This window comes from Geotrypetes seraphini, chromosome 5 (assembly GCF_902459505.1).
Source record: "Geotrypetes seraphini chromosome 5, aGeoSer1.1, whole genome shotgun sequence".
In the NCBI taxonomy this organism is placed as follows: Eukaryota; Metazoa; Chordata; class Amphibia; order Gymnophiona; family Dermophiidae; genus Geotrypetes; species Geotrypetes seraphini.
The window spans coordinates 62,317,274-62,335,681 of record NC_047088.1 but is presented as its reverse complement, the minus strand read 5'-3'; the positions used below and the strand labels follow the sequence as shown (position 1 = coordinate 62,335,681).

The window sequence follows — 18,408 nt, the reverse complement described above, 5'->3', positions numbered from 1 at the left end:
TATTTTTTGTTTTAGGTGAGATGCATCGCTGTTTCTGTGATGTTGCATTGTATGCAGAGTCCAGCTTCTTAGTGCTTCAGTTTAACCTTTGTCTACGTATTTTTATTGTATCTCTCCATTTACAAAACTGTAGAGTGTTTTTTAGCGTTGGCATCTGAGCTGTTACCACCGTGGCTAAAAACCACACTACAGTTTTGTAAAAGGGGGAGGAGTTAGTTTGTGATTACATTCAAGGCGAAGGTGTTTTCTGTGTTCTGTGTGTTTGAAAAGACATGGTTTTCTGTTAGGATTGACTGTGTAGGATTGATCTGTACTAGTCTGGCTTGTTTAGTTTTACAATGGGTTTATTGATGTACTACTCACTGCAGTATGTAAGATGCTGCCTTTTCCTAGATATTACTGAGGGAGAAAGTGCGAGAGACAGAGACTCCATCTTGGAATCTGAGGTAAGTAACCGCGTCAATATAGAAGGAGACAGAGGGAGAGACGGAAGTACCGTAATCACGTCAATAAAGAAGGAGACAGAGGGAGAGACGGAAACTCCATCTTAGAATCTAAGATAATTAATCACGTGAATACCAAAGGGGACAGAGGCAGGATAGAGGAGGACAAACTATCTCGGACAGAGAACACTTCATGCACACAGAAATAATGGACCACCATCAAGTTTCAAGCTTATTAAAAGATTTTTTAAACTGCTTATTCAGATTTCTAAGCGGTTTACAATATAAAATTACATAAAAACACGTAAAAACATGGGATACTAAATAACATCAAAATCTAAATAAAAACTCTGATAAAAAGTACGGACTTACTTCAAACAATAGGGTAGTGGGAAAGAACTACAATTATTATAGAAAAGGTGTAACATAAAAGGGAAAAAACAGTGGGAATAGGATGGTAACAATTTTCTTTTAGTTTTGTCCTTAAAAGGACACTTGTTATCCAAATGCGTCTTGGAACAAGAATGTTTTTAACTGCGCTTTAAATTGTTTTAAATCGGACTCGCTACGTAAGTGGTTGGGTAGTGAATTCCATAACGTAGGGGCGGTAACAGCAAAGTTATTAGAGCGCAGGGTATTAATTGACTTTAATGAAGGAATAATTAGGAGATTCTGAGATATTGACCGGAGAGATTTTAATGAATTATAAGGAATTAGAAGCCTGTTGATGAAATCTGGTTGATTGTTTGATTTTGTATTGAATGTTAGAAGTAAGATTTTATAGCTTATTCTGTGTTCAACTGGAAGCCAATGTGCATTAAACAAGAGGGGTGAGACATGATCGTATTTTTTTGCACCACAAATGATCTTGACAGCTGTGTTTTGAATGATTTGAAGCCGTCTAATTTCCTTTTTTGTAATGCCCTTATACAGGGCGTTGCAAATTGTCTATGCAAGAGATTACTAAAGAATGAATTAGTGTTTTTAGAGAGGATGGTTCAAGTAACCTAGCTAGGGAATGTATCATTCTGAGTCGGTAAAAACATTTTTGAATGACTGTACTAATGTGAGAATGATAAGAGAATTTGCTGTCAAGTGTGACTCCTAACAGTTTTAATGTGGGAACAACTTTGATGGGGAGTGATTCAAGCTTCAGAGGAGCCTGAAGTGTTGCTCCGTCTTTAAAGGGAAAATCATGAGTTTTGATTTATTGATATTAAGAGACAGTTTGTTCGAGTCTAACCAAGCTTTAATTTTTCCTAATTTATGATTAAGGATGGCTATATCTTCCGTGTTGTTGAGATCAATGGGATAAATTAATTGCACTTCGTCCGCGTAAGCGAACGTGGTAAAACCAATAGATTGGCCAACCGTAAAAAGGGGCGATAAGATATTAAAGAGCAATGCTGATAGGATAGATCCCTGTTGTATTCCATGTTTTATGGAAAAGGATTGAGATGATGTGCCATTAAAGATAACTTTTGATGATCCATCTGTAAGATAGGAAACAAACCAGTCCATGACCTGGTTGGACAAGCCGATTTCATGAAGTCACGTTAGAAGCAGGCTATGATCTATGGTATCAAAAGCAGAAGAAAGATCTAGGAAAATAAGCAGTACAGATTGATGGTGGTCAAGATGATATAGTATTTTGGTAGTAAGTCCTAGTAAAGAAAGTTCTGTAGAGTGACAATGACGGAAACCAGTTTGATTAGGGTGGAGAACATTAGTTTTCTCGACAAAGTCTGTGATTTGTTGAAAGACTATTTTTTCTGTAAGTTTTGCCAGAAATGGTATGTTTGCTATGGGACGATAGTTAGATAAATCCTGAGTGCTAATGCTCTGGTCGTTAATGATAGGGTAAATGATTGATTGTTTCCATATTTTAGGTAAAGATTCGGATGACAAACTAGAGTGGGCCAAGTCTTTAATGTACAGTCCAAAGATGGGAAAAAAAACGTTTTAAGAGGAAGGGGGGATAACCTCTGTACCAGTCCCTTTTAGGTTAAGCAGATTAATACATCTTAGAATTTCCTCCAAACTAGGGAGGGTAAAATGAGTGCATTTTGAACAGGACAGATTAGTATGATTGTAGGAGCCTAGAGGGTCTGCAGAGGAACATGAAGAGGCATTAGGCGGAAAAGTGTCTCTGATTTTCTGAACTTTGTCAGTAAAAAATGTTGCGAGAGCTTGAGCTGATGGTGTAACGTTGGATTTGATGGTTTCCTTTTTCTTAGTTGTTAAAGATTTAACAATCTATATATATAAAATCGGAGGTATGTCTATGTGTATGTGTGTGTGTATGTGTGTATGTGCCGCGATCATGCAAAAACGGCTTGACCGATTTGAACGAAACTTGGTATGCAGATCCCTCACTACCTGGGATGATATGTTCTGGGGGTCTCGCGGCCCACCTGCACATGTGGGCGGAGCTACAAACAGAAAACCAGATTTCACCCATTCATGTCAATGGAAAAAATGTAAAAAGCTGACAACGCAAAAACGGCTTGCCCGATTTGAACGAAACTTGCTATGCTGATCCCTCACTACCTGGGGTGATATGTTCTGTGGGTCTCGCGGCCCACCTGCACACGTGGGCGGAGCTACAAACAGAAAATCTGATTTCACCCATTCAAGTCAATGGAAAAAATGTAAAAAGCTGCCATTCTCACAGTAATTCAAAAACGGCTTGAACGATTTGAACGAAACTTGGTATGCAGATCCCTCACTACCTGGGGTGATATGTTCTGGGGGTCTCGCGGCCCACCTGCACACGTGGGTGGAGCTACAAACAGAAAATCAGATTTCACCCATTCATGTCAATGGAAAAAATGTAAAAAGCTGCCAACGCAAAAACGGCTTGCCCGATTTGAACGTAACTTGCTATGCTGATCCCTCACTACCTGTGGTGATATGTTTTGTGGGTCTCGTGGCCCACCTGCACACGTGGGCGGAGCTACAAACAGAAAATCTGATTTCACCCATTCAAGTCAATGGAAAAAATGTAAAAAGCTGTGGGACCGATTTGAACGAAACTTGGTATGCAGATCCCTCACTACCTGGGGTGATATGTTCTGGGGGTCTCGCGGCCCACCTGCACACGTGGGCGGAGCTACAAACAGAAAATCAGATTTCACCCATTCAAGTCAATGGAAAAAATGTAAAAAGCTGTGGGACTGATTTGAACGAAACTTGGTATGCAGACCCCTCACTACCTGGGGTGATATGTTCTGGGGGTCTCGCTGCCCACCTGCACACGTGGGCGGACCTAAAAACAGAAAATCAGATTTCACCCATTCAAGTCAATGGAAAAAATGTAAAAAGCTGTGGGACCGATTTGAACGAAACTTGGTATGCAGATCCCTCACTACCTGGGGTGATATGTTCTGGGGGTCTCGCGGCCCACCTGCACACATGGGCGGAGCTACAAACAGAAAATCTGATTTCCCCCATTCAAGTCAATGGGAAAAATGTAAAAAGCTGTGGGACCGATTTGAACGAAACTTGATATACAGATCCCTCACTACCTGGGGTGATATGTTCTGGGGGTCTCGCAGCCCACCTGCACACGTGGGCGGAGCTACAAACAGAAAATCAGATTTCACCCATTCATGTCAATGGAAAAAATGTAAAAAGCTGCCATTCTCACAGTAATTCAAAAACGGCTTGACCGATTTGAACGAAACTTGGTATGCAGATCACTCACTACCTGGGGTGATATGTTCTGGGGGTCTCGCGGCCCACCTGCACATGTGGGCGGAGCTACAAACATAAATTCAGATTTCACCCATTCATGTCAATGGAAAAAATGTAAAAAGCTGCCATTCTCACAGTTATTCAAAAACGGCTTGACCGATTTGAACGAAACTTGGTATGCAGATCCCTCACTACCTGGGGTGATATGTTCTGGGGATCTCGCGGCCCACCTGCACACGTGGTTGAAGCTAAAAACAGAAAATCAGATTTCACCCATTCATGTCAATGGAAAAAATGTAAAAAGCTGCCATTCTCACTGTAATTCAAAAACGGCTTGACCGATTTGAACGAAACTTGGTATGCAGATCCCTCACTACCTGGGGTGATATGTTCTGGGGGTCTCACAGCCCACAACTCTATGTTGCTTGCTCAAGGGTGGGTTCACCCAAGAATTTATATGTTCTTGCTCCAGGAGGTGAAACTAAAAATGTTGTTTATAATCATGTTTTGCGTTAGTTGTATTGTATTCATTTTGTCAAATATTTCACATTATTATTTGAATATTGTACTTTTTATTAAGCTGTAAAAAAATAATTTCATTCACCACTATAAAGTATCTTTATTTGAATCCATTTACAGTGTTATTGCTATAATTAAATACCCGTGCAACGCCGGGGCATCAGCTAGTTATGTATAAATTAGAAGAGTTTTTAGCTTTCTTGATTTGTTTGGTATAATATTCTTTTTTAGTTCTATTGATTTCAGATCTGTAATATGCTGCATGCTCTTTGAATTTATTAAGATTGAGTAGAGTTTTATTGTGCCTCCATTTCCGTTCAAGGGAACGTAATTGTTTTTTTATTAGCTTTAGGTTTGCAGTGTACCATGGATTTTTTTGGGATCCGGAAGGTTCGCCCCCCACATTTCGCCCCCAGCAATTCGCCCCTCACATTTCGCCCCCCACATTTCGCCCCCAGACACATTTCGCCCCCACACATTTCGCCCCCACACATTTCGCCCCCCGGATGTTTTGCCCCCACACATTTCGCCCCCGCACATTTCGCCCCTGAGCGTTGGATTATGACCCCCATCTTCTTTCTTCCTCCCTCCCCCCCCCCAACGCGGGACCCTGTGGCACCATCAGCTCTTACTCCCTCTAACGCCGGCCCTGCAGCTCCGGACTTCCCCACACCTGCTCCCCCCCCCCCCGATCACTATTATTTTAAATGTTATGGCAGACTTCTAACCTCGGCCTGCCCCGGAACTCTTCCTGCAACAGCAACTTCATGTTATGGCAGCCGCGGCGCTGTATCCATCGGAGGAGACTTCTAACCTCGGCCTGCCCCGGAACTCTTCCTGCAACAGCAACTTCATGTTCCTGCCTAGGCGGGTGGTGGCTGCAGGAAGAGTTCCGGGGCAGGCCGAGGTAGCGTTGGATTATGACCCCCATCTTCTTTCTTCCTCCCTCCCCCCCCCAACGCGGGACCCTGTGGCACCATCAGCTCTTACTCCCTCTAACGCCGGCCCTGCACCATCAGCTCTTACTCCCTCTAACGCCGGCCCTGCAGCTCCGGACTTCCCCACACCTCAGGCCGAGGTAGCGTTGGATTATGACCCCCATCTTCTTTCTTCCTCCCTCCCCCCCCCAACGCGGGACCCTGTGGCACCATCAGCTCTTACTCCCTCTAACGCCGGCCCTGCAGCTCCGGACTTCCCCACACCTCAGGCCGAGGTAGCGTTGGATTATGACCCCCATCTTCTTTCTTCCTCCCTCCCCCCCCCAACGCAGGACCCTGTGGCACCATCAGCTCTTACTCCCTCTAACGCCGGCCCTGCAGCTCCGGACTTCCCCACACCTCAGGCCGAGGTAGCGTTGGATTATGACCCCCATCTTCTTTCTTCCTCCCTCCCCCCCCCAACGCGGGACCCTGTGGCACCATCAGCTCTTACTCCCTCTAATGCCGGCCCTGCAGCTCCGGACTTCCCCACACCTGCTCTCTCCCCCCCCCCCCGATCACTATTATTTTAAATGTTATGGCAGCCACGGCGCTGTATCCATCGGAGGAGACTTCTAACCTCGGCCTGCCCCGGAACTCTTCCTGCAACAGCAACTTCATGGCCGAGGTTAGAAGTCTCCTCCGATGGATACAGCGCCGTGGCTGCCATAACATTTAAAATAATAGTGATCGGGGGGGGGGGGGGGAGAGCAGGTGTGGGGAAGTCCGGAGCTGCAGGGCCGACATTAGAGGCAGTGAGAACAGCCAGCTGTGCACTTTGAATTTGTAGCCTGCCGTCGTGTCGGCAAAGAAATCGCCTGCGAGAGGAATAGTCTGACACTCAGGGGCGAAATGTGCGGGGGCGAAATGTGTGGGGGCGAAACATCCGGGGGGCGAAATGTGCGGGGGCGAAATGTGTGGGGGCGAAACATCCGGGGGGCGAAATGTGCAGGGGCGAAATGTGAGGGGCGAATTGCTGGGGGCGAAATGTGGGGGGCGAAACTTCCGTGAACCGATTTTTTTTGTTTACGAGGAGAAATCATGAAAGTGACAACTGGTGCAATAGAGTTTAGGAGATTGCCAATGGACTGGTTTCATACTTGAATTTTCTCATCTACAGTAGACCTGGATAATTGTTCAAGGGAGAGGTGGAAATTAGAAGAGATGTCTGTAGCTTCGAGCTTATTGTAGTTCCTTGTGGTAATTATTTTAGGTTTTAGGTTACTTTGGTAGTTAAAATGTAACTGTTGGAATGAGATTAGGAAGTGGTCTGTCCATGGGACTGGAGTGATAGCTAAAGTTTGAAAATTATTTTTTTGAGGTATTGGGGTCATTACCATATCTAGGGTATGGCCGGCAATGTGGGTGGGGCTGATTATTAAAGGGTAGAGATCCAAGTCTTTTAGGAATGTAAGGATTTCTGATGTGGGAGCATTGCTAATATCATCAAAATGAATATTGAAGTCACCTAGAATGACGGGATTAACTGAAGAGACGCAAAAGTCCAACATGACAGATTGTAGATGAATCAGAGCTGAGGTGTTAACTGGTGGAGGGATATAAATTAATAAGAAATTTGAGGGAGGGGAAGTGTTACATTTGACCTCCAGATATTCTAAAGAGCTGCTGTTATTGGAAGAAAATTCGAAGTTGGCCTGGATGCTGGATCGATAAATTACAGCTTGGGCAATAAAATTCTGGGACTGGAAACAGAAATGAGAAACGCCGACCTTGATGTGGTGGCGATATCAGAAACATGGTTCTTGGAGTCCCACGGATGGGATATGGTCATACCAGAATATAACTTACTATGTCACGACAGAGAAGGTAAATCAGGAGGTGGAGTAGCTCTATACATTAGAGAAGACATCAAAGTTACTAAAATCACGGACATCAAGTATACAGGATAATCTCTCTGGGTGAACCTTGCCAGGGGCAATAACAAAAGCCTGTATCTTGGCATTGTGTACAGACCACCAAGACAAAAGGACGATGTAGACAAATAACTAATTGAAGACATTGAGACCATCACACTGCGAGGAGACACAGTGCTGTTGGGAGACTTCAATATGCCTGATGTGGACTGGAACAAACTTTCCGCTACAACCAGCGGCAGCAAGAGGCTACTAACCTCCATACGAGGAGCACGCCTCAAACAGATGGTATTAGAACTCAACAGGGATCAGGCGATCCTGGACCTGCTACTCACCAATGGGGACAGTGTCACAGAGGTGTCAGTAGGAGTAGCTTTGGCCTCCAGTGACCACAACATAGTGTTGTTCCACCTGAAGAAAGGAATCACTAGGTCAAATACATCGACTAAGGTCCTAAACTTTAAATGAGCTAACTTTCAGTGCATGGGAGACTATGTCTACAAAGAGTTGAAAAACCAAAGCGCGACGGACAGTGTGGAGGTACTATGGTTGGCTCTGAAATCAACCCTGCAAGTAGCAACCAACAAATACATAAAAACTGTGAGCAAACGGTGCAGAAAAAACAGACCACAGCGGAGATCTCAGAACTAGTATAGCAAAAGAAAAATGCATTCATAATATACAAACAATCACAACGACCAGAAGCTAAAGTAAACTATCTGACAAAATCTAAAAATGTTAAAACGGCAGTCAGGGAGGCCAAACTCCGGATGGAAGAAAATATAGCAAGACAGGTTAAAAAAGGGGATAAATCCTTTTTAAAGTACATTAGTGACAGGAAAAATACACCAGCGGTATTGTGCGCCTAAAGAAACCTGACGGTAACTTCGTAGACTCGGACGCAGACAAAGCAGAACTTCTCAATAACTACTTCTGCTCGGTCTTCACTTGCAAAGCACCAGGATCCGGACATCAGCTACAGACAAAGGGGTGCTCGGAGGACCCATTCCAGGACCTTGAATTTACCGCGAGCAATGTCTACCATGAGCTATCAAAGCTAAAAGTAAACAAAGCTATGGGCCCGGATAGTCTACACCCCAGAGTACTTCGGGAATTGAGAGATGTCCTGGCAGAACCATTAGCTGAGCTTTTCAATCTTTCCCTACGCAAGGGAAAAGTCCCCTTGGACTGGAAAACTGCCAATGTTATTCCGCTCCACAAAAAGGGATGCAGGGCAGAGGCTGAAAATTACAGACCGGTGAGTCTCACAAACTCCCATCAATAGCATGTAAACTCATGGAAACATTGATAAAAAAACAGATTGGATGCGATTCTGGATGACGAAAGATTAAGGGATCCACACCAGCATGGCTTTACGAAGGGAAGGTCTTGTCAATCCAATCTGATAAGCTTCTTTGACTGGGTAACAAAAAAACTGGATGGGGAGAGTCCCTGGACATCGTGTATTTGGACTTCAGTAAGGCTTTTGATAGTGTCCCACACCGTAGATTATTGAACAAGATGAATGCAATGGGCCTAGGAGAAACACTGACTGCATGGGTGGAAGACTGGCTTAGCGACAGACTTCAAAGGGTGATGGTAAACGGTATTCCCTCAAAAACATCGGAAGTGACCAGTGGAGTACCGCAGGGCTCAGTACTATTTAATATCTTTGTAAGGGATCTGCCTCAGGGACTTCGTGGCAAAATTACATTATTTGCCGATGACGCTAAACTATGCAACGTTGTGGGCAGCACAGCAAAACCTGACAGCGCAATTACGTCCGACACTATGAAACAGGACCTGCTTTTACTGGAACAATGGTTCAGAACTTGGCAACTGAATTTTAATGCCAAAAAATGTAAGGTGATGCACCTTGGTAGCGGAAATCCATGCAGAACATACACCCTAAATGGTGAAAACTTAACAAGAACTGTAGCAGAACGGGACTTGGGAATAATCATCCGGGAAGACATGGAAGCTGCCAATCAGGTGGAGAAAGCTTCAGCAAAGGCTAGACAAATGCTGGGTTGCATCAGAAGGAGCTTTATCAGCCGAAAGCCTGAAGTTATACTACCATTATACAGATCCATGGTGAGACCTCACCTGGAGTACTGTGTTCAGTTTTGGAGGCCATGTTATCTAAAGGACATGAAGAGAATGGAGTCAATTCAGCGAATGGCCACTAGGATGGTCTCAGGACTTAAAGATCTCCCATATGAAGAACGTCTGAGTAGGCTGCGCTTATATTCTCTCAAAGAGCGCAGAGAAAGAGGGGACATGATAGAAACATTCAAATACATCACGGGCCACATTGAGGTGGAGGAAGAAATCTTTTTTCTTACCGATCCCACGGCGACAAGAGGACATCCACTAAAGCTCAGAGGGGGAAGATTTCATGGGGACACCAGGAAATACTTCTTCACTGAAAGGGTAATTGATCGATGGAATGGTCTTCCAAGTCAGGTAGTCGAGGCCAGCAACACACTTGACTTCAAGGGACGATGGGACAGACAGGTGGGCTCCAGAGGAATGCTTAATAGATGAGAGGGAGGGAGAGTTCTTTGGTGGGCAAACTTGGGCCGTCGGCCCTTTTCTGCCATCATACTCTATGTTTGATAAAAGCATAATTTCTATTCCACATATACACATGGAGGGCCATTTTCAAAAAGGACGTCTAAGTCCAAATTGGACATTCCCCCTAAACATCCAAAGTTGGAAGCACAGAACTGTCCATTTTTGAAAGCCGAACCACTAGAAGACCAAAAATATATATTTTTAAAATTGTCTGCTTGGATGTCTAGGCCGACAGAACATCCAACCCTGAGGATGCCTAACTTTATACCCCATTTGCAACCAAAGAAATGTCCATGTTGAAAACATCCAAATTCAGACCATTTGGACGTGGGAGTGGCCATCATTGTGATTTTTTTATTTTATTTAATGAGCCCTATAGTGAGTTCAACATGGGTCACTATCAGAATAATGTCAGTTACCTTGGAGTTACAGTAAAATTAGCTATTACAGATTCATAAGATCTTCGTGCTACAAAAAACTATATTTTCTTAGACACGTATTTTAGGAATAAGACTATTTTAACTCCTTCTTCCTAAAGACAAGATCAGAAGTTATTTTTGTAGGCAATGAATTTCATGTCTTTGCCATGACTTTCAGTACAATTTTTTTTTTCTTAAAATCAATTTTGCAAGATTGTAAAACAGAGGTGCCCACACCTTTATGGATTGCGAGCTACTTTTAAAATGACCAAGTCAAAATGATCAACCAACAATAAAATTTTAAAAAACACAAAGCACACTATACACAGAGAAAATGTTAATTATCATTTATATTTGGCGTTTTTTTCAAAGAGGTCAAGGCAGATGACTTTAAAATATGCAATGTCACCTCAGTAGCAACTATACAAAAATAGACAAATATACCCCCTCCCCTTTTACTAAATCGCGCTACCAGTTTTTAGCACAGGGAGCTGCGCTGAATGCCCCATGCTGTTTCTGACACTCATAGGCTCCCTGCACTATAAACCACTATCGCGGTTTAGTAAAAGAGGGCCATAGTGCAAAATATAGACAGCAGATACAAATTTGGACACATTTTGATCACTAAATTTAAAATAAAATCATTTTTCCTACCTTTGCTGTCTGGTGATTTCATGAGTCTCTGGTTGCACTTCCTTCTGACTATAAATCCAATATTTCTTTCTTTCTGCCTCTCCTCCAGACCTCATTCCATTCCCCAACCAACATCTCTTTCTGTCCCTCTTTGTCCAACTTTTTCTTCCTTTCTCCCTGCTCCCTCCCCTTTCTTTTTTTCTCTCTCTCCCTGCCTCCCTTTCTTTCTGTCTGTCTTTCTTTCTTTCTCTATCCCTGACCCCCTACTTTCTTTCTGTCTGTCTTTCTTTCTCTCTCCTTGACTCCCCAATTCACCACCACCAATTTCTCCTTGCTTCCCCGACACCAGGCCAGGCATGTACAAGTGCTGGGCCCACAAGCCTTTCTCCCCAGTGTCAATTCTGACATCGGAGAGGAAGTTCCGGGCCTGCCAGACAGCGATTGGCTTGGCCAGAACTTCCTCTTCAATGTCAGAATTGGGGGGAAGGCTGTGAGCCCAGTGCTTATACGCATCTGGCCTGGCATCGGGAAGCAGGGAGAACAGAATGCAAAGGCAACGCTAGTCGATCGTGGAGCCCGGGATGGGCTCTGCAATCGACTTGCGTTGCCTTTGCGATCTACTAGTTGATCGCTATCAACCTTTTGGGCACCCCTGGTATAAAACATTAGTTATGTCAAGAAAGGACAATAGTTGATGGACTACTACTTTTTGGGAATTGGGAAAAAAGGGCATAATTAAGGGGATCAGAAAGGTCTGCTCATGAACCCTTTAAATATTGAAACACTAAAACAATCCTGTACTGGTAGCAACAACACAATGAAGATATTGGAGAAACGACTCAATGATTTGTTTCAAAAAACTAGGTAGGAAGAAAATTCATTGGAGCTGCTGAAGAATAGGAAGAAGAAATTTTAGACAGTTCTAGATAACTGGATATTTTAAAAGTGAAAAAACTACTCTTATAGATGTTACTATCTGTAGGGGGATGACAAAGGACCAAGAACTGGGAGAGAGAACAAAGTAGTTTGGATATATATACGGTAATGCTCTTTTCTCAAAAGCTAATGCAAAGTCATCTGGTTGTAATGTGAAGAATATTTGCTTGCTAGGAATTTTGTTGTTCCCTTGGAGGCGTTTGGGCATCTGTGCAGTGATTACTTCCTGCAGATTGCCACAAAAAGTGAGCCAAATGGATGGAACACTCAGCTCACATATCCATTTTATCAGATGATATCACTTCTTCCAATATGCTGTAATTTCTACTTGTAACTCTATAATAAATAAAGGAGAATTTCCTAACTTTAGAAATAATTTAACTCCTAGAAGGAACTCATCATATATTCCTGCTTCTCTGCACAAAACAGGAGAAAATCTTTAGCATACTCATAGAGGCATACGCACTTATCATCCTCAAGTCTGGTTTTCAAGTTGAATTTTTCATCAAGCACACTGTGCATCAGCAGACTATACAGTATAACCAAATCAAAGAACAGAAATTCCAGAACCCTGTACAATTGTGAATAAATGTAGTTAAATCTAGATTATATTTATCACCACCTTCAGAAGTAATTCAACAACTGAGCTCAAGGGGAATCTAGCTAGGTGTAGCGTTTGTGATGTGATAAAACTGTTTTAGGCTAAAGCTGTTAGTTAGAGGGAATTACTACCACTGCCTGTAAGCTGGGTGATGTTTGATCCAGCAAAGCAGAAGTAGTAACTAGCCAGGGAATACAGTTACATTAAATAGCGAACAAGCATTCAGGGTTTCTTGAACAAGAGGTGAACTTTACTGCTACTATAAGAACATAAGAACATAAGAAACGCCTTCGCCGGATCAGACCTAGGTCCATCTAGTCCGGCAATCCGCACACGCGGAGGCCCAGTTAGGTGCTCTTTATTGAAGACCCGGATTTCCCGTATCCCCCGATGTGATTTGCAAGAAGGTGTGAATCCAACTTGCGCTTGAAACCCAGAACAGTAGTCTCTGCCACAACCTCCTCCGGGAGAGCATTCCAAGCACCCACCACTCGTTATGTGAAACAGAACTTTCCTACATTTGTTCTGAACCTGCTGCCGCTCAATTTCAGACTATGACCTCTTGTCCGTGTCACATCTGAAAATGACAGTAAAGCTGCTTCCTGGTCAATTTTATCAAATCCTTTTAATATTTTAAAAGTTTCTATCAAATCTCCTCGCAGTCTTCTCTTTTCGAGGGTGAACAGTCCCAGTTTTCTGAGGCGTTCTTTGTAGCTCAAATTCTCCATTCCTCTGACAAGTTTTGTGGCTCGCCTCTGCACATTCTCCAGCAGAGTTATATCCTTCTTAAGGTATGGGGCCCAGTGTTGGACACAGTATTCTAAGTGTGGTCTGACCATTGCTCTGTAAAGTGGCATTATGACGTCTTCCAATCTACTCATGATCCCCTTCTTAATCATGCCCAACATCCTGTTTGCTTTCCTCGCCGCCGCCGCGCATTGAGCCGATGGTTTTAGGGTTCTATCTATCAGCACCCCCAAATCCCTTTCTTGTTCGCATTTGGCTAATGTCACACCCAATATCCTATATTCATGTTCTTTGTTTTTCTTTCCCAGATGCATTACCTTGCATTTGTCAGCGTTAAAATTCATCTGCCACTTTATCGCCCACTTTTCCAGCTGGTTCAGATCCTTCTGAAGATCCTCGCAGTCCCTTTGAGAGCCAACCACCGATCATAGAAGTAGAAAAATTAAAATGCAGGAGATGAGTTTGGTCTGCAAAAGAAAGTGTACTAAAAGAAGTGTATGTTACGTCAAGCTCCATCTCTAGCAGTATTCAAATCCAAGCTAAAAGCTCACTTTTTCGAGGCTGCTCACCATAAGATACCTAGTCCATCTTACCATTCTCTCTGTGAGAAACTCCCCAACCCCTATATGCCCTGTTTGTCGGTCTAAATTAGATTGTAAGCTATTCTGAGCAGGAGCCATCTATTACATGTTAAATGCACATGTACAAAGCTGTGTACACCTTTTAGCATTTTAGAAATGATAAGTAGTAGTATATGTCAAATTTGAACAAACTCTTACTGTTCTTGTCCCTCTTTCTGTAGCTTCCTTTTGGTGATGGATTACATTGGCATCAACATGGCATCACTGAATTCCTGCATTAACCCTGTGGCCCTGTATTTTGTCAGTAGGAAATTCAAGAATTGCTTTAAGGTAGGTCTATGCCCATGTGGGGCATAAAACTGCAAAAATCAGTCCAAGCACTACCATCAGGGTTCAACAGTAATCAATTTAAGGGTAAAGGGTCATGGATAAGATGCAAGGAATAGTCTCCCGGTAGAGGTGATGGAAGCAAAGACTGTGTCTGAATTCAAGGAAGCATGGGACAAGCACATAGGATCTCTTAGGAAGTGAAGGAGATAATGGATACTGCGGATGGGCAGTCTGGTTGGGCTATTTGGCCTTTATCTGCCATCATGTTTCTATATATCACCTTTCTGGAGTATAGTCAAAGCGGTTCACATATTCTATGCAGGTACCCGCTGGATGATAGAGTTTTATATTTGAATGAATTTTCATTATCTCAGAGGGCCATAGGATCTCACAGGCACATAGGATCTCTTAGGAAGAGAAGGAGATAATGGATACTGCGGATGGGCAGTCTGGTTGGGCTATTTGGCCTTTATCTGCCATCATGTTTCTATATATCACCTTTCTGGAGTATAGTCAAAGCGGTTCACATATTCTATGCAGGTACCCGCTGGATGATAGAGTTTTATATTTGAATGAATTTTCATTATCTCAGAGGGACAAAGTTGTCAGTACTATACACTAATGAGCCATAAATGCAAAAAGAAAAACTGCTGATAGGGGAAAACCCCACATAACCTTGTTTCCTGTCTCTCTGGGTTAAAAATGATATCAAACAACAGGGAAATGCTGTTGAAATTTTCAGTGTCATTTCAAATGAACACATATCCCTAGTGAGGAAGCAACTGATGGCTAACATGGCAGACTATAAGCTATGGGACATGGGAAAAGAAAGTAAATCAAGACTGGATACTATTCAAACACAGGGAAGCCTAGGAATGATGAAAGTATTACACAATTAAAGATTCATAAGTCAGAAAAAAATAAAAGGAAGGCCATAGTGAGAGAATGTGCTTATGTGTGGAAATGTTGCTTTGGTTGTATGATATTGCAGTTTAAATACGTAGTTTTTATGGCACAATTGACACAGATTATATTGGACCACACCAATGGTTTTCAGTTATTGTTGTTTCTGAATTGGGCTTGAACTGAGCAGAGATCTATTCTAACAGATCCGGGGTGGGGAGGGGGGAGGTATTGAAATGGCACAGCAATGAATTACAATAGCAAATCAGCATTTAGCTCTCTCTCTTAAGGTAACCATCCACTATGGACTCTCTTCTGCAAAATAATCACCGTGCGCAGCTGTAATCTTAGTGGGAAAGTGTTGAACAGGCACCTTATTTGGCCAGAAAACTTTTACTGCAGCATGAAAAAAATGCTCTGGCTCAAATGGGTCCAAATGTTCAAGTACATGCACAGCACAGGACTTTTGCAGAACTGACGTTTCCACCCCTTGCATGCATAAGATCCTGCCATATCAATGACCAGTCTGAAGCTCGTCTGTATCTCTCTTTTGTTCTTGCTGCAGTCTTGCCTCTGTTGTTGGTGCCAAGATCCAACACTGGTAATTACACCGATGGATGAGAAAGGCTCTAATGGGAAGTGGAAAAGCAACGGCCACGATCTAGGTCTGGATCGGAGCAGCTCCCACCTGACTAACAAGTACAGCTCTTCTTAATAAAATACGCAATGTGCCAAAGAAAGAACAAAAGAAGAAAATGCAGGAAAGGAAACATCAGTCACCTACTGCTCACTTTTAAAAATGTATTTTCTTCTTGGAATGCCAACGGGCAGATAGAGACCTCTGTACTTAAGGGACACTTTCTGTGGCACCTCAGCTACCGCCGTCATAAAGCTCAGCCACATGCAATGATTCCACACAAAAATGAACATAGAACAGATTCTTTTTTTAAAAAAAAAATAGTAATCTTTTTATTGTTGAAAAATTGTACATTTATATTTGCATCTAGAAGAAAGCCACGGTGGAATTATAGTTCTGGGGATGAGGTAAAGTAATTTGCAACATGAACTGGGCGGTCATTTCTAGGAGGTGGATGTAGATGGATAAAAGTGCAAGACCACACAAATATCATATTCACATCCTTTAAAAGTGAATGATGTGATTCCTCATTCTCCTGTAACATAACTTACTTCTCTTACACAAATGCAGGACTGAAATAGTTACATAAGCACTTAACTTTGCTCTTTTTGTTTTACAATTAATCTAAAGATGTGTACATATATATTTTTCAAAGTGTGTTTATTAAATCTCAAATCTTCCAAGAATACAGATAGAAAGGGCTCCTTCACAAATGCCCTCAGATTCATATAAAACTTTACTACTTGCAAGACAATATATTAATTCTAATGAAAGGACAAAAAACGTGCATTTAGAACAATTAATCAAAACTAACTAATCACTGTTATTATTTGTATAAAAGGCAACCATATACACTCTTGGGATCCATCTTTTCCAGACCTGTATACCATTGTTTCAGTGGTATAAATTCTACTCAAGAAGCTCATGTGGTATGGTGGAGGAAGGGGGGGGGGGTGGAGTCCAGAGAAGGAAGTAAAAGAATGGGCTGTTGGTTGGATCAGTAGGCTAACAACCAGAGAATCCAGAGCTGAAATGTCATCGTCATTCCTTGTGATCTTTGTCAAGTTATTTAATCCTCTATTGCCTCAGGTATAAACTTACTGTATCTTTTGCTCCATAAGATGCACCTGACCATGATTCACCCTAGATTTAGAGGAGGAAAACAAGAAAAAAAACCATTCTGGACCAAATTGTATACTAATATATACCAGGCTCTGAACCCAGCCCACTTTCCTCCCTGCCCAGGCTATGCAGCCAGCCCCTATTCCTGTCAGGCTCTGCACCCTGTCCCCCCACCCTGCCCTGTCCCTCTGTGCAGACAGATTCAGGTAATTTACTGCAGTGGTTCTCAACCGGAGTGTGAACACCCTGGAAGTGTGTCATACAGTCAGCATACAAGCAGAGGAGTGGCTCCAGTGGGGTGTAGGCACAGTGTAAAAGATGGTTTGCTGGATCTGCCAAATCTTTAATAGTAGCATCATCCTCCGCTCCCCAAGACTCCAGCTCTTTCAGCCCTTTGATACCACCCCCTCCCCCTCCGAGCTCATTACCTTCTCAGAATTCTGTCCTGGCCCCAGTCCTTCAAACCTCTTTATTCTTCCAGCGGTGATAACAATTCACAGCCTGGGAAGTTGTGTCAGCCAGATAGGATGCAGCGTAGTTGGATCGGAGTCAGCCCAGGCAGTGACTTAGTGCTGCTGGAAGATGCAGAGCCCGACAGAAAAGAACGCCAATGGAAAGCGAAGGCTTCCTGGGCAAAGTGATCACCTTCCAGGCTGGAGACCAGTAGGGCCGCCTCCAACGCTCCTCACAGCTCAAAGTGTCTTCGACTGGTTGCTGTAGGAAGACGGCAGCCACCGTTCTCAGGCCGCAGCAGGATCCAGGCTTGTGGCGCAAGCTTCTGGCCAGTTCAGAGCTGCCTGTCTCCGCGCACCCTTTAACATGCTTCTCCTGGCTAGTTCATAGCTGCCTGTCTCCACGTGCCCTTTAACACCACAACAGAGCCTCGGCCCATGAGGGAGGCCAGCATGCTGCTACTGCGTGCACTCCCTGCCGAAGACATTGGTAGACTCTCTCCATACAGTTTTGAAGGTACCGGGGGGGGGGGGAGGGGGAAGAGTAGGTTACATTCGCTCCATAAGACGCACCCTTATTTCCACCCCCCCTTTTTTTTTTTGTAAAAAGTGCATCTTATGGAGCGAAAAATACGATAGGTGTTGATATTCAAAAGGGTTTAATCAGGTACGAGAAAGTCCTGCATGATTAAATCCCGCTGAGCTGGTCATGCCCAAATATTCAGTGACACTTAACAATATAATGCCGTTTAATATCCCTTCTGATCAAAGCACTACCAAGCTAGGTTAAGGATGGAGCCAGCACATCACCACCTAGCAGCAATATTCAGTCCACTAACCAGTTAAGTTAGCCAATATAGTTAGTACAGCTGAAAGTAGGGTTACCAGATTTTTAAAGTAAAAAAAAGAGAGTATGTGGCTCCGCTCCATTCTGCCCCAGTCATACCCCATTCTTCCTCCG

The 18,408-nt window shown here is 43.2% G+C and overlaps 1 protein-coding gene across 1 annotated transcript in view; it reads left to right on the top strand.

The window, feature by feature from the left end:
- Positions 1–17,928, top strand: part of LOC117360483 (endothelin receptor type B-like) — a 53,281-nt gene extending 35,353 nt beyond the window's left edge. The window contains exons 7-8 of the mRNA XM_033944285.1: positions 14,225–14,333; positions 15,802–17,928. Coding sequence (XP_033800176.1) covers positions 14,225–14,333; positions 15,802–15,951 — 259 coding nt within the window. The 3' untranslated portion in view covers positions 15,952–17,928. The remainder of the gene's footprint in view (positions 1–14,224; positions 14,334–15,801) is intronic.
- The last annotated feature ends 480 nt before the right edge of the window (positions 17,929–18,408 follow it).